This window comes from Chiloscyllium plagiosum, chromosome 12 (genome assembly GCF_004010195.1).
Source record: "Chiloscyllium plagiosum isolate BGI_BamShark_2017 chromosome 12, ASM401019v2, whole genome shotgun sequence".
NCBI lineage: Eukaryota > Metazoa > Chordata > Chondrichthyes > Orectolobiformes > Hemiscylliidae > Chiloscyllium > Chiloscyllium plagiosum.
Window position 1 is genome coordinate 23577870 of NC_057721.1, and position 17636 is coordinate 23595505.

The 17636-nt window shown below is 41.0% G+C and overlaps 1 protein-coding gene across 5 annotated transcripts in view; it reads left to right on the forward strand.

Moving 5' to 3' along the window:
- Window positions 1-17636, forward strand: part of dmd (dystrophin) — a 2012228-nt gene that overhangs the window by 553016 nt on the left and 1441576 nt on the right. For all 5 annotated transcript variants that reach the window (XM_043700735.1, XM_043700733.1, XM_043700734.1 and 2 more), the window contains exon 6: window positions 15299-15471. In XM_043700735.1, the coding sequence (XP_043556670.1) occupies window positions 15299-15471 (173 nt within the window). The remainder of the gene's footprint in view (window positions 1-15298; window positions 15472-17636) is intronic.

The window sequence follows — 17636 nt, forward strand, 5'->3', positions numbered from 1 at the left end:
ACTTCAACTTTTAGATCTGATCTATCCTTTTCCATCATTATTTTAAATCTAATAGAATTATGGTCGCTGGCCCCAAAGTGCTCCCCCACTGACACCTCAGTCACCTGCCTTGCCTTATTTCCCAAGAGTAGGTCAAGTTTTGCACCTTCTCTAGTAGGTACATCCACATACTGAATCAGAAAATTGTCTTGTACACACTTAATAAATTCCTCTCCATCTAAACCTTTAACACTATGGCAGCCCCAGTCAATGTATGGAAACTTAAAATCCCCTACCATAACTACCCTATTATTCTTACAGATAACTGAGATCTCCTTACAAGTTTGTTTCTCAATTTCCCTCTGACTATTAGGGGGTCTATAATACAATCCCAGTCAGGTGATCATCCCTTTCTTATTTCTCAGTTCCACCCAAATAACTTCCCTGGATGTATTTCCTCCCTCAGCACAGCTGTAATGCTATCCCTTATCAAAAATGCCACTCTCCCTCCTCTCTTGCCTCCCTTTCTAACCTTCCTGTAGCATTTGTATCCTGGAACATTAAGTTACCAGTCCTACCCATCCCTGAGTCATGTTTCTGTAATTGCTATGATATCCCAGTCCCATGTTCCTAACCATGTCCTGAGTTCATCTACCTTCCCTGTTCGGCTCCTTGCATTGAAATAAATGCAGTTTTATTTATTAGTCCTACCTTGTCCCTCCCTGCCCTGACTGTTTGACTCGCTTCTTTTCTCAACTCTACCCGTCTCAGATGAATCTCTTTCCTCACTATCTCCCTAGGTCCAACCCCGCTGGGTCCCAGCCCCCACTTTACGAGTTTAAATCCTCCCAAGCAGTTCTAGCAAATTTCCCTGCCAGTATATTAGTCCCCTTCCAATTTAGGTGCAATCCGTCCTTCTTGTACAGGTCACTTCTACCCCAAAAGAGATTCCAATGATCCAAAAATGTGAATCCTTCTCCGATACACCAGCTCCTCAACCATGCATTCATCTGCTCTATCCTCCTATTCCTGCCCTCACTAGCTCGTAGCACTGGGAGTAATCCAGATATTACTACCCTTGAGGACCTCCTTTTTAAATTTCTGCCTAACTCTGTGTAATCTCCCTTCAGAATCTCAACCTTTTCCATTCCTGTATCGTTGATTCCAATGTGGACAATGACTTCCTGCTGGCCCCTCTGCCCCGTGAGAACATTCTGCACCCTCTCTGAGACATCTTGATCCTGGCACCAGGGAAACAACACGCCATTCTGCTGGCCACAAAAACGTCTGTCTGTACCTCGGACTACAGAATCCCCTAATACAATTGATCTCTTGGAAGCCAGTCTCAATTGCATTAGAGCCAGTCTCAATACTAGAAACTTGGCTGTTCGTGCTACATTCCCCTGAGAAACCATCACCCCCTGCATTTTCCAAAATAGCATACCTTTTTGAAATGGGTATATCCACAAAAAACTCCTGCACTAGCTGCCTACCTCTCTTACCCTTCCTGGAGTTAACCCATCTGTGTGACTGTATCTGAGACTTTCCCCCTTCCTATAACTACCATCCATCGCATACTGTTGCTGTTGCAAATTCCTCATCGCTTCTATCTGCCTCTCCAACCGATCCACTCGATCTGATAAGATTCGCATCCAACAACATTTATGGCAGATGTACTCCGCAGTAACCCTTAAACTCTCTTTTAAACTCCCACATCTGACAAGAAGTACATATCACTGCAAAGGCCATTTTTGCCCCATCACAATCTACAGACCCAGAAAATAACACCGTCTTATTCCTCTTGTGGGCAGCACGGTGGCACAGTGGTTAGCACTGCTGCCTTACAGCGCCAGAGACCCGGGTTCAATTCCCGCCTCAGGCGACTGACTGTGTGGAGTTTGCACGTTCTCCCCGTGTCTGCGTGGGTTTCCTCCGGGTGCTCCGGTTTCCTCCCACAGTCCAAAGATGTGCAGGTCAGGTGAATTGGCCATTCTAAATTGCCCGTAGTGTTAGGTAAGGGGTAAATGTAGGGGTATGGGTGGGTTGCGCTTTGGTGGGGCGGTGTGGACTTGTTGGGCCGAAGGGCCTGTTTCCACACTGTAAGTAATCTAATCTAATCTAATCTAATCTAAACACTGCACCAGGTTAAAGTAATAGCTATGGCTTATATTTTAAGTTTAATCAAGAGACTTATCTCTAAAAACATGTAATCAAGAAAGAACCCACTAATACAGCCTTTCTCTTGGACAGACTTAAAACAACGATTAACTTATCTGATTCTGTGCTGTGACCTTCGCCCAACAGTTCCTCCAAGATTAGTTGTGAATTTCACTGTTTGTTAATTTTCCCAGATGAACTCCGATGTCCAGCGATACACGAATTCAAACAGCAAATGTGCAGGTTCTCTCTCTCTCTCTTACTCTCTCTCTCTCTCTCCTGCACTGTCCTCACCATGTGCTTCCTTTGTCTGCTCTTTTCCCTTTTAAAACTGCTGTTGTTTTGACTTTTTTTTCCCAAAGTTCCAAAACAATGCAACAGCATATAAAACAGTAATTGCTGCACCTGGAATTCGAGGAAATCACCTCCAACATCTAAAATACCTCAAAAAAAAGAGCAGCTCTGACAGCCAGAAATTTTTCCCATCCTCCATCTTGGATTACCCAGGATCCTGTAACACTGACCATTGTCTCACAACTCACCCTCAACAGATGTGACTGCATCCCAGTATGAATAACCGAAGTAGCTTTTCCCCTTCCTGATGCATCACAATGTCTGTAAATCAGTCTCCAGTTCATATTCTCTGCGCTGAGGCTGCTTGAACTTCAAACATTTGCCCCTGATGTGTTCACCCTGGATTGTCCTGGCATCTAGGAACTCCAACATGCTGCAATTATGATACATCACTTGTATTGACATCCTTTATGTTTTCTAATTCACAAAGTTGTGTTTAATTTTTAAAGTATAATTTTAAGTATGCCAAAAATTGTTTTACTAAGTTGAATCTGAGGAATTGAATAAACGATAGTCAAACTCCCTGGATACTCACTGACAAGCTTACTCTTCTGAAACAGAATAAAAATCAATTCCTGATGCTGAAAATTAAAGCAAAAGCATATGTAACTCAACTCTTCTTACCCTTTCACTTGCACAGTCACTTAACCCTTGTACTTTATTGTAAGTTACATTAAATTGGCTAGTTTTATATCCTGCAATGCCAATCTGCTTCAGACTTTATGAATGAAAAACTAAAAGTGCTGGAGGCACCCAAGTAGCTCTGACAACTGTTATGAAGTTGAAGGTATGTACTGTACCTTTAAAAGAGGGTGAATGCTGTTCTGAACTGAGAGCTTACAGGCACCTGTGTTTTTGATTTGATGGCAGTCCCAGAGTGTACTGGAAAATTGAAAATATGTAACATTTGGCTGTGAAATGGATACCTGGGTTTTGGTTGCTGTTTTGACAACAATTTGAATTTAACCAATCTGTTAAAATTATGCCTCAGCATGCAAAAACCCAATCGAGTTTGAATTTATTGTTTTGACAACATTGAACCAATGAGATGATCTGATGTTGGGGATATAAAAATGCAGATATTTTGAAAATTGGAGAGAGAGCAGCTGCCATTGAGAGAGACCCAAGAGATTAGAAAACAGTCTTTATCAAAGGTACCTTTTCATATGAAACGTACTCATCATAAAAAGACAGAAGAAGACCTAGGGAGATCTTCAGCCGGAAGAGTGAAGTCACAGAAGACGACAGTGGCTGTGTGGTTTTGTAATTACGTTGGTGTAATTTTAATAAGTGGCTTATTGGAACAGCATATTGTTATAGAGTTGGAGGCAGGAGATAAGCAGTTTCAAAACAAGGGGGTCATAGAGTTGTGAAAATTTGTTGTTTAATGTTCACTTTTAGAGTTGAAAAATTTGTTGTTATTTTCATTAAATAGTGGAATTTGGGAGTTCTCTGTCATTCTTACTTTAACAGATTACAAGGTGAGGTGAGCTTTTCTGGGAGTTTGGTTTAAATAACAGAAGGATTCACTGCCTTGTCGTAACACAACATAAGTGGAGAGAGCAACTGAGTCTACTTTGAATCTTATCTGACACTTTGGAAAGGAACAGCGCTGGAAATGGATGGGTTTTCCACTGTTGGAAAAGGGAGAGGAAGAATTGGAATGGAATGAACGGTTAGAGTATAAGGGAGTTTAAAGATCAAAGGTGTCATGTGTCAAAACGTGGATTGGTAATGGTTGTGATGACAAAGCAGAGAACTGGTCAGAGGTGAATAGTAGAATACTGGTCAGCTTTGACTGAAGACAATACATGGAAAGATTAGAATCTCTACTGTGCGCAAGTAGGCTATTTGGCCCATTGACTCCATTTGATCCTCTGAAGACCATCCCACCAAGAACTTGCATTTCCCATCGCCATTCGACCTTGCCTGTACGTCTTTGGATCGTGGGAGGAGACTGGAGCACCCGGAGGAAACCCATGCAGATACAGGATGAACGTGCAAACTCCACACACAGTTGTCCAAGGCTGGAATCAATCCCCTGTCCTTGGTGCTGTAAGGCAGCAGTGCTAACCACTGAGCGACTGTGCAGCCCTTAGATACAGAGATGGGAAACAAATAAATATACAAATGGAGGATAAAATACAATTTAATCATTTGCTCGTATTAATTTATTAATACAATATTGTGCAAGGTTTGTGAAGGTTTTACAATATTGTATTTACTGAGGAAATTTAATCAGTACAATGTGAACAATGCGAGCAGCACAACAAATGACTATCTCTGCACAATCTAGTCTGGGAAGGAGTTGTGTTCTGGTTAAGGATAAGATTTGTACCTCCAGTCATGAATCAGAGGCCAGGTGTGAGTATTAGTTGTATTAATTTGTTGGCAATAAATCATCACAAATATCCATTTTAACAGCAGGATGAAGAATTTTTATTTGCTTACATTAATATTTAAGGTTGGGGAGAAATAAAAGCTATGCTGGAAGTGTGCAATACAGTTGAATTTGGACTATATATTATGTCGAGTTATATAGATGTATGGAGATGAATGACGATAAAATATAGCAGTGATTGTATGGAGCTTGGTAATCTGTACATATTGGAAAGTTGGGCTCTCAGCCTTGCACTGTGTGTTTATGACAATGTTTCATTTGAATTTTGATATTTGAGGTTGAAGTTAGCTGTTTAATGATGTGCAAATTTAATTTAAATTATGTACTCAATCTTCAAAAAATCATCTAAATTATGTTTTACAACTTTGGATGATTTTTCCCTCACGGATGCATCACCCAATTGGATCACCCTGCTACAATAGGGTTAGCCACATTTGCAGTAAATTTTAAAGAAAGGACGCTTTGTTTCATTTGCCGCTGAAATCTAGTTTCTGAATGTTTCTGTACTTGCGCATTGAGCATCTTGTGAGTTTTCATTTACATCATTGTTGCTGAAGCCTTCAGTTAGCTAGCAAGAACACCCATGACGTACCAGTTCTGCAGAGACAGAAGCAATCATGTCAAAGGTCAGTGGGAGAATGGGAATCTGTTTCATGCCTCATGTAACTGGGCATGGTTTGGGTGTGGAGGTCCAGTCATTGAGATCAGAACATCTTCATGTCTAACAATGCTTGTGACGTATTCAGTTCCCTTAACAGCCAAGGACCAGGTCATGTTTGTGCTCACCACTTCACTGCAGGGATGGTACCGAGTTTTGCTCGATAACCTCGATAATAAGATGGCTCCTCTAGATCCATGAAAACCATTGTTGCATTACGTTCTGACAGAATGGGATCCTTCTCGGTTACTGTTTGTAAGATTTGTCTCAATGCCTTTGTTTCTCTCATCACACATGCGGCCTAACCTGCTGAGTATTTTGAGCAAGTTCTGGACGTACGCCTGATGAGCACACAATATATCTGAAGAATTCCCCATCAGAGGTTTTTCAAGTCTGATTCTTGGAATGCTACACTGAACCAACATGATTTACCCTGCCCAGTGTCTTAAATAGTCTTCCGCAAAACGTTTCTGAAAAAGAGTTCTATTTTAATGCCCATAGTGCAAACTAGTTGGTGGTTATACTGTGGTGGACCTCCAGCTTTTAGGATGAAAGAGACTCCCAAAGCTTCTGAAATGGCCTCAGCAATCATGGTAGTTTCTGTCTTTAACTCTTCTTTCAGAAGTGTACAGCATATCAATTGCTAACCTTCCTCTGGGGTGAGACTTTGCCCTGATTTTCAAATGGGTTTCAAACAATTGAAGGGCCCACATGGAGGTTCTGAGACTGAACCTGTTGGTGGTGATACCAGGGTCTCAATCTCATGGAGACAACTTCCCAATCAATTACTTCTGTAGATGATGGACTCCTGTTACTGCAGCTCAGTCAAAAAGCTGGAAGCTCAGGAATCTTGAAGGCCATCTCAGGACTGGTGGGCACTATTGAGTTAGGTAGTGGAAACCAAGGATGTTTTGATATAAAAATGTCTTTGCAAGTATACTTTGGAAGAACCAATTCCTCAGGCCAAAGGCAATAGATCCCATGGAACAATGGAGAAAACTTTCCAGATGAATTGTCTGGACTGCCAATGTTACTTTACTGCCTGCAACCTACTCCACTGCCCAAAGCTGGAAAGATGACCCCTAATTAGAGCCAATACAATGTTAATCAGCTTTCTGCTTCTGTCAACTGAGCAGCCAATGCACTGTCTACTTTTCCTGGAAACATTCTCTGGGCGCGATAGTGTAGCTGTTTCCTAGTATTCTTGTCTCCACTTGCGAGCAGAGGTTCAACCCTTTTAACAGATGAAATGGAAAGATGAGAAGTTCCTCTTAATTCCTGATGTTGATCAAATAAACAATGTATGAAGTAACTTTTGTGGACAATAATATTTTTAATAATGTAGTAGAGATAATATTTGAAGAACAGAATTATGTGCTTTGAGAGTATTTGTCTTTTCTGTAACTCTGCTAAGAGGTTTTCTTTTAAACTCTGATGACCTGAAGTAAAATGCTTGATTTTGTTCTCATCAGAAATGTCCTAAGTTGCTATTACAGAAGGTGTAACACTTGCCGAATCACCACTTTGCTCCGAACTAGGCACTTTACACACTTTACACCTTCTGGACTTAATATTGAATTCAACACCTTCACGTTGTGAACCATCTTCCATTTCTGCCTTTTCTTTTAGCTTGTTACAGTCTGTTATCATGTCCTCATCGCTGTGACCACCCTGCTTCCCCCCTTCCCCCCCCCGCCCCCCAAACTATCCACATCCCAATGGGACTGTCTATCCTTTCCAGCCTGGCAGAAGACACACCATTGTTCTGCCATTCTCACATTCTGATCACTTAGTCTGACCTATGAACATCCTTTCTCCCCAGCACCCTACATACACTATCCCCCCTCTCACCACTTCGCCCCTAAACTATCATGCAAATGCTGTGCCTCCACACTTCACCAGCTCTGATGAAGAATCGATTTTAAACGTTGTCTTGCTCTCTCTCCATGGATTTTGCCTGACTTGCTGTCATTTCCAGCATTGGTTGTTTTCAGTACAGATTCCAGCATCTACTGTAATTTGCTGTCCAAGGTCCAAAACCCATCTTTCTGGTGAAGCAGCATTTCACTTGTACTACTTTCAATCAAGCTGACTGCATTCAGTGCTCGCAATGCGGTCTCCTTTCCATTGACGAGACCCAACACCGATTAGGTAACCATTTTATGGGACATGTCTCTCTGGAGGAATGAAGCTAACTGCGCAGTTGCTTGCCATTTCACGAAAGCATGCCTTGCTGTCATGCTAACATTTCTGTCCAGGGTCAGCTGCAATATTTAAATGAAGTACATTATAAGCGTGAAGAACAAAACCTCATCTCAATTGAATATTGAGACCCTGGGGCTGCAATAACTTCATAAACTGACCATGTTATGTACTGTCAATTTTGCTTAGATTCCACCCCCCCCTCCCCCAAGCACCCCTCTCCTACAATGGTGTCATGTTTGTATCTTGGTTACTTCCTGCGTGGTAGAAAAGACCAACTCTCTCCCTTTCACCCACTTGCACCTACACCATCTGTCCTCTTGCTCCTCCTCTGTCCCTCTCAAGAGTATTTAAAAGAAAATCCATTTTCCAACATCTTTCAGTTCTGATGAGAAGTCATTCTGGATTCAAAGTGTTAATTCTGTGTCTGTTGTCACAGATGCTGCCAGGCCTGTAATGGACCTGCTGAGTTTTGCCAATATTTTCTCTGTTGCAGATTTTCAGCATCTGCATTATTTTCTTTTTGTTCATTTTATGCTTTGAGTTTGCAAATAGCCATTTAAGCATCAGGAATCACAGAATCCTTTATCTAATTGATGCCACAACCATAGAATAGTTGACTTGATCAGTGATGTTAGATGATCCTCACTGAAGTTACTTGGGAAGAACAGATGAATATCTCCTTGTGCTTAGTATTTTGCTCTTATGGCCACCTCTATATTTTTAATTAATGCCAGTGATAAAATTGAGGCTCGTTTGCTCAGACTTACATAGGTACCTGAATCTCGATACACTCTGTAGATGGGAATGTACAAATGGATAGACTAAACAAGTGTGGAAAAAATGTAGCAAATGGATTTCAATGTGGAGAAGCTTAAATTCATTCAATTGCAGTCCAAAGAAATGTCACTAGTGAGCATGGGAGAAGCAAATAGTTCTGAGTGCTCAAATCACTAAATACCCAAAAAGTGATCAGAAAGGTTAATGTGGTTTTGGCCTTTGCATTTAAGAGCTTGGAGCACAATAGGAAAATTTAAAATATTTCAATTCCATAGAGCTTTGGTTAGTCCACATCTAGAATGCTGTATGTAGTTTGGGTACCATATGTTAGGAAGGAATTATTAGTCTCTGGGGATCCTGCACAAATAATACTGAGGTTTAACAAGCTATATTATGAGCATGGTTTTGATAAATTTAGTTTATATTAGCTTGAATTTAGAAGGTTGAACTGAAGGGTGATCTAATTAAGATGTTTAAAATGATCAAGGGATTCAACAGCTTTTGGAAGAATGCTTAATGTACTTGTGTAAGTCATGTACTATTTAGTGTTCTGGCATGCTGTATCTCTGCTGTAAGTGCCTTGTGTGGGCAGTAAGTGGGAGTCATTAAACATACCCCACTTGAAACAGAGTGGTGTGGCTGAAAATGTGTGCCCTTTGAGAACTGTAAGAGAACCAGCTGTTCTGAAAAAGATAGCAAAGACTGTCCACTGGATTTTCAGAGCTATAAATAGGCAGCTACTGAAAGAAATAGCAAGGAAGTAAAAGAAATAAAAAGTCTGCAGATTTTAATCACTGAGTATGTGAAAATGGCTGTGAATCTTTCACCCTCTGCTCCTGTAGAAGTGATATGAGAGAGAATTGGAATATTTTCTCATTTTGGTAGCAAAACAGTGAAATAGTACTGAGTAAATAAGGTTAGCAGCTCTTTTATCTGTGCTGGGGAACAAGAGCTTAAGCTGTGTTGCAGCTTAGATCGCACTTGGGAACAAAATGATTTCAAAATCTTTGGAGACACAATTTTAAACAGATATTAATGTTACTTGTGGGTTCAACATCAGGGCTTTGGACTGGGAATGATGATAAATCAATATTGTGATGACATTGGTATATCTGGCTGAATCTGTAGTGTTTGGGTACTTGATAAATGATCTCAGCTGAGATAACATTGTCAAAGGCATATAAGATCCTGCCATGAGAGTACATCTGTTGAGTGAGGAGAAAGTTAATCTCAAGGAAGTTATTGACACATACAGAAGCTCTGAGATTGTGTCAGATGACGATTGGCATATTGATGGAAGAATAGATGAGGCCTTGCGTTCTGCTGAGACAGAGCCAGACTAAACAAGCCCAGTGTACGGGGGAGGGAAACATAAATATGTGCAGAAAAGCCAGCAGAGTACTGCAGAGTACAGGCATGAGGCTGAAAATAATGCAAAGGACATCAAACAAAAGAAAGGAAATATGTCCAGTATGGGAAAAACAGTACCGTAACTTTGTGGAACTGTAATACCAGTATGTTTTAGCAGAACAAAGCCAAGCAAGCCCATAGGGATGGCTTCTCAAAAAATGTCAGTTGATGCTTCTGAAGAATCACTTTGCGCTATGCAACAGGTTAGCATTGTCTTGTCTAAAGATGATAAATAGTTTGTTACTGTTAGAATTCATACCAGAGAAAGGATAGCAACAAATGAATGTAAAGTGTCAGATAAATCCCACCAGTGCTTTTCACAACATCATGAGCTTTGCAGACCTGTGAGAAGTCACTCAGTTAAGATGGTAACTCTCATTTGAAGCTCTTGAAGCCAGGGTTGAGGCTTTCTGGTGCCAAGAGGGCAATTGAAATTGAAAGCACAATGCAATGGGGAAGATGAAGATGTGGAGTTTTGTTTGGCAGATTATGGTATCTCTGCAGTGTGGAAGCAGACCATTTGGCTCATCAAGTCTACACCGATCCTCCAAAGAGCATCCCTCCCAAACCCTGCCCTTCCCACTGCCAGTCCACCTAGCCTGCACACCTTTGGACTGTGGGAGGAAAGCCAGAGGAAAACCCACACAGACACTGGGAGAATGTGCAAACTCCATACAGACAGTCGCCTGAGGGTGAACTTGAACCCAGGTCCCTGGCGCTGTGGCACAGCAGTGTTAACCACTGAGTCACCATGTACTCATCTCAGCAAAAGCAAATCTTAACTAAATTTTAAACATGCCAGAAGAGATTTTCAGCATGTTACACGCCACCAAGCAGAAGAAATTCTCGAAGATTACAAATCTGTGTATTTCCATGTTTTGGCTGTCACCCTGGTGAACATCAGGGTGACAGCCAAAACATGGAAATACACAGATGAGAATGTGACAAATGTACCTTCAGTTAGGAAGAGTTCCAGCTGCCCTCACATCAAGCCTGAAGGATAAAATAGAGCTGAAAAAGCAGAGGATAATCAACAGAGTGTAACTCCTACAGACTGAAGTATCAGCATGGTAACAGTGAGGGAAAATTGGAGTAAGGATCTGAGTCCAGCTTTGAAGAGCTCTCACTGCCCCGTGCGAACCATTAAATTTTCTTTCCATCATATATCAAGGCAAAGGACGACAAATAAACAAATGGCAAGTGAAGCTGATGAAAGCAGCAGTTTTCTAACTGCATTCTGGATGACATACGGTTGTGTCTACTGCTTGGGTTTTGGTTATGGAAGTATCGATGCAGACAGCACAGGATAGTTGGTGATCTTTCGGAGTAGAAGCTGCTGTGAATGATCTGCTAGTATATCAATGTGGAGAGGCAGTGAAGAAGTCATCACAGACAACAATCACAATCTGGTATGACTGCGAGAGAGATCTCATCAGATAAACCTGAAGCTGAATAAGAAAATGATGCAATTGAACATGTGAGGTTATGTACTGATATCATTTGGACTTCACCCCAGTTTTGATGAAGTGAGAGCTACAGCAGAGCTGATGTGAAAGCAGTGCAATGATTTGTTTGATTCATGAACAATTTAACAAAGAGCTTGCTGCTTTTTTCATTATGTGTAGGCTCACTTTCAAAGATGTGCAGTGTTGTTGGGGTACAGAACAAGAAGTAGCTTTCATGAGAATCAAAGCTAGTGATGGCAACACCACTGAGCAACTACAATGTTAATGTTGACATCACAATGCAGTGTGATCAGCAAGACCAGTTTTAGAGTGACCTTTATGTGATGATAACCAATTGCTTGTGCATCTAGGGTGTTAGTGCAAATCAAATGATGTTTCTTTAAGAGAGATTGTGTGCCTGGTGATTATCTTGAGTTGTGAGCATTTTAATCATTGCATGTTTGAGAATATAACCGGGCAGTCTAAATACAAGCCATTTCAAAGCTTCTTCCTCAAACTACTTCTATCTGTTCCAAAGCATCTAAAAAGGATGTACTTCATTGCTGAAGTTTCATCCGGACTGGACAAATAAGATATGCAAACTATTTCCTCTACTCTGATTTGGGAACACAGGAGCATAATCAAGAAATAGCAGGACATTTTAGAGTGAAATCAGGCAAATAATTTTTACCCAAAGGAGAAATCTATCCCTTTTCTCGCAAAAAATGTGCAGATACTGGGTCACAGGACAGTTTCCAAATTGAGACTATCAAGTCTTCACAAAGCAAAATATTGTGGATGTGGGAAATTTGAGAATACTGGAACAACTGACAGCTCTGGCAGTATCTGCAGGTACAAAAGCAAGAGTTACTGTTTCAGGTCACTGACTTTTCATCTGGCTTCATTGAATGAAAGGTCACTGATCTGAAAGGTTGTGCAGTAGCTTGCTTGTTTCGGGCCAGGTTACCAACCATCCCCTTCCCATTCGCCTCAGCTCCTGACTTGATAGCCTCAATTGGCAGGGGGATGGGAAAGCAAAAGTTATACCAAGCCACTCCCTGTCCAGACTCCAGGTCTGTTTCTGCCTCTGGGTGAGGAACATTGACCCCACAATGTTCCTTTCTCACTCCTCAGGTGTGGGCAGCCCTGCTGAGCATTTCTAGCATTTTCTGGTTTTTTTTAAATCAGATTTTTGTCAGGTCAGTGTATGAAAGACTCTGGAGCAAAGGAGGGTAAATGGAATTGAAATACAGGTCAACTGTTATCTGATTGAATGGCAGAGTAAGCTTGAGACATTGAATGATGTACTGCTATTCGTACGTTCTGCTTGAAAGATATGTTACTGTCATTGGAAACTGTGCCAGCACAAGTCAGTCCTCCCATCAGAAACAATGACGAGATTGTTCAGATATTTGTTGAAATGTTTTCCATTTTAAACAAATGCGAATTAGTTTATTGGCACTTCAATTTTATTCTTGTCACTATGTCATCATTTGCAGGATTGCTGCTGATTGTGAGATACTTAAAGAAAATTAATCTTGAAATCTTTCTGCAAGTGTAGATCCTGATTATTGATTTCAACTTAAATTTAGAACATAATCCTTTAATGTTGTCAGTTAATTTTCCCATTTCAAAGCAGAGATCAGATTTGGTCTTGCGAAGAAAGATATCTGTATTGGTTCTAATTTTCAATGTTGGTAATGATTTATATTTGTGTCCGCCATAATGTGTCTTGCAAGACCGTGAGCTGTGCAGCATTTGAATCAAAAGTATCTAACAGATCATTCTCTCAGTTTGCTCAGACGGAAGCAATGACACTGCAGTCTAAATCATTTCCCAAACTTGCTAGTAGGTTGCTGGCAGCAGGAGTGAAGGCAGTGAGCTTAGTTTTGCATTTACATTTGCAATGTCATTGTTGTCTTGGTTTTACTGAGACTAAGTATGAGCCTGCTTCTTTAGCTTTTTTTGGGGAGGGGAAAAAAAGGAGTATTTATTAGCTGTGCTGACCTGGCCTAGGTATTAAAGTGAAGATGATAGTTATGTCTCCACTATACAGAAGATTAAATGCTAAATTGACTTGAGCTGTGGCAGCAGGTTTTAATGCAGACAACAATGTGAGGATAGAGTAAGTTAACACATGGATGGAGGAATGATGCAGGAGGAAGGGCTTTGGGTTCTCAGGGTACTGGGATTATTTCTTGGGAAGCAAGAACTTGTTCAATTTACATGTCAATAAAAATGACAACTGACCTCTGAAAGGTTAACTAACACTGGATGAGGGGCTAATTACTATGGCAGGGATCAGCTGTGAGGTGAAATCAGGTAGTAGGATGGTTTGGAGCGATGCACAGCAGTTGAGTAAAGATTAGATTAAAAATTGGGGAGATCATTTGGGTGGGAAAGTGCAATTGCATGGGAAATGTGCAGTGTGTGGTGAATAAATTGGATGAGCCGTGTACACCAGTTGTCTGGTGAGACTTGAAACTTAGAATCGTAGAGCACTGAACCCTTCGGTCAAACTGATCCATGCTAATTCATCCCAAATTAAACTTACCTGACCTGCCTGCACTTAGTGCTTATCCCTCCTAACATTTCATATTCATGTACTCATCCAAATGTATTTTTAAATGTTGTAACTGTTGTATTTGCATCCTCCACTTGCTCTGGAAGTTCATTCCATACATGAGCCACTCTGTGTAAAAAAACAAGTTGTCCCTCATGTCTTTCTCCTGTCATCTTAAAAATATGCTCTTGAGTCCAGAAACCCCCCAGTCTAGGGAAGAGACACTTGTCATTCAATTAATTCATTGAACAACAAAAACACAGGTCTGACTGAATAAAGAGGAAGGCTGGAAACTGAATACTCTTGGCTATAAGGAATTCGGGAAAGATGGGCGAGCAACAAAAAGAGGCAGTTGTGATCAAAATCCTATTATAGTAATATCAAGGGGTTAGAGAATTGAACGAACAAAAACTGAGTCTGTTCTCTTAAGAGTTAAGAAACAGTGGATCAGCTACCATGCTATGAAATGACAGGGCACCAAATAATCGAGAGGAAAGAAAATAGCACAATTGCAGGTAATTTACAGAAAGATGTAAACACTATCTTTATTGGGCTCTATCCTCATTGACATTGGGTATATGTGTGGAGCGTTGACCTCCTAATGTTGATCATTTCATTAGATTCTTTAACCAGGTTTTGAGAAGGATTGGTACTCTGTGTGTGGACTTTTGAAAGATGTATGGTTATACAACACATAATATGCTTCTTCCTAAAATTAGGGCCCATGGAATTAAAAGGGATATTGACCATATAAAATTGGTTAGTGGATTGAAAGCAATGATTATTAATGAATTGTTGCTTATCAGACTGGCGAGGGAAGGATGCAGTTGTAGTGTCCCAATCTTTGGGTCAGGTGGTCTTGGCTCAAGTCCCATCTGCTCCTAGGGACGTCATAACATTTGTGCACAGATTGATTAGGAAAATATATTGGACTAGAGAGAAGGAACAAGTGATGTTCCCCAGTGTTTGGCAGAGGTTGTTCTGGTATTATGTGCATTTCATCAATGCAAATTGGCTATAATGCGATTGATGAATTGTGAATTTTGTTTGGGGAACGCAAACCTTCTACTAAATGGGTACAGAGATTTCAATAGCGGTTTTCCATAGTGCGATTTCCTACAGTGCAAGGTTTCAAAGGAACACAACTGTCATGTTATAGCAGAGCGACCTGTAATGGGACCACTGCTCTTGTTGTACATTACTTGTACATTAAATGCTGGCTTTACCAGTGATGCCTGCATCCCATTGCAGAATTTTAAAAAAATACTGGGTCAAGTTTGTGTTAATTGTCCTGGGCTCCTAAAGTCAATGTTCTGTTCTGCTAACTTGTCTGCCTTCTTCTTTTTAAGGTAAAAAATGTTATGAAAGGCATCATGGCTAACCTGCAGCAGACCAATAGTGAGAAGATTCTGCTGAGCTGGGTACGTCAGTCCATCCATAACTACAGACCGGTTAATGTCGTCAATTTCACATCCAGCTGGTCCGATGGCTTGGCTTTCAACGCACTCATCCACAGTCACAGGTGAGAAAGAGGAAAACCCTTCTTGGATTTCTTTAATGAAAATGGCAGGCAGAAATATTGGCTCAGAATTTACCTTTGATCACAGCAGCTTGGATATCAATGAAAGTATGAGCAGGTTAGCTGTTAGAGTCAGTTTATCTTTTGCAGAATACTGCATGTGAAGAAGTGGCACTGACCTATAGAGGAGGTTTGTTCAGGAAAAAAAAAGAGGATAAGATCTGAAAGGCTGCTACAAGCTAGCAGACCTCTTATCACAAGTCACTGAAAATAGCATGAACCTTTTTATGTAGTGCGTCACCTCAGGACGTCACACCTTCCAGAAGAGGATCGGAATGTTGCATTTAACAAAATGTTATTCAAGGGTTGAGAGCAGCGCAACAATGGAACAGTGACATGTTTAATAATAACAGACAATGTTTGAAACATTTAGCCCACCAGTGAGCACTGGTAGAGATAAAAGGAATGAATTGACATTTTATCAGAAGTGAAAAAACTTTGATGAACCGTTAGCTTACTAGAATCCGAACTGTAGGAGGAGAAAAGACAAACAAAGGATACAGGAAATAAATTGTGATGAAATTATTGTTTTGGTAAACACGTTGTGCTCTTATCATTGTGACCTTAAACTCCCAAGACCTCAACTTTTATTCCTCCCTGTCAACCTCCACTCTAATATTTCTGTTTTCAACTATCCGCAATGTTATAGACACCAAGAACTGTATCTTATTGTCTTCATCAACTCGATCGCCTGAATATTGGCACAGCGGTCAATAAATGACTTGTACATGTTAAATATGTCCATCCTCACTTTTTGAAAACAGTCTTATTAGTGGCATCAATCTCATGAAATTGGGAACATGGTCCTGGATCTGAGTGTGTGCTGTGGTCCCAAATATCCTAGCTCGTATATCAGTGGTGGATGACAGCCAGCCTGTGATCCCAATGGGTGTCCGATACTAACATAACACTGGAAGGAGTGTAAAGTTTAAACTTCCACCCCTGCCTTTCTCCTACCTTAGAAAGTTGCGGGCTAGTCAGATGGTCAGCTGCTCTGTTGTCCAAGCAGCATCATCTGGGCAGTGATGTCCATTGCTGGGAGTACAGCACTTTCACTGCTCTGCAGTTCCCAGCTTGGTCCAGGTTTAGGGGTCTCTCTGAGGGCTCATTGAGGAGAATGAGTCCTGCAGTCAGGAGGTGAGGGTTGACTACTTAAGGAGTTTGACCATTGGGAAGATGCCTCCATTGGGCCTGGGGGAACCTGCAAAGAAAGTGAGGCAGGTACAGCCCATGAAGGGTGCCAGTTAAAGGTTTCAGTAAAACCAAGGGTGGGCAGGCTGTTTGTTGCCTCCCTTGTGCCCATTGAACATTGAGGCAGGTCAGAGGCAGGTAGCTGGGGAGGCCACCTTGTGGATTTTATGTATCTTTTTAGGTGAACGATCAGCCTTGTAAACCTTTCTGAACTGCTTCCAATTAAATAATGTTCATCCTTCAGGAAAGTAACCAAATCTGCACACGATACTCTGTATGGTCTCACCAAAATCTAAACAGTGCTAAGAGCTTAATGTTCCATAATAAAAATGTTATAGGAAGGATAGAAAGGGGGACTGGAGAGGAAGGGGTGGGGGGTGGGGGGGGAGTGTGGGGGCGGTGAGGGGTGGAGGGTGGAGGGTGGAGGGGAGGTGGCATTTTTGATATGAGAAAGCATTATGGTTATATTTAGGGAAGATATTCTTGCAAATACTTCCAGGAAAGTTATTTGGGTGGAACTGAGAAATAAGAAAGGAATGATCACTTTATTGGGATTGTATTACAGACCCTTTAATAGTCGGTGGGAAATTGAGAAACAAATTTGTAAGGAGACCTCAGTTATCTGTAAGAATAATAGAGTGGTTATGGTTGGGGATGTTAACCTTCCAAACATAGACTGGATCTGCCATAGTGTTAAGGGTTTGGATAGAGAAGAATTTGTTAAGTGTGTACAACAAACTTTTCTGATTCAGTTTGTGGATGTACTGACTAGAGAAGGTGCAAAACTTGACTTACTCTTGGGAAATAAGGCAGGGAAATCAGGAGGACAAAAAAGGGACATGCGATAGCTTTGGCAAATAGGGATAAGGAGAATCCAAAGATTCTATAAATACATTAAGGACAAAAGAGTAACCAGG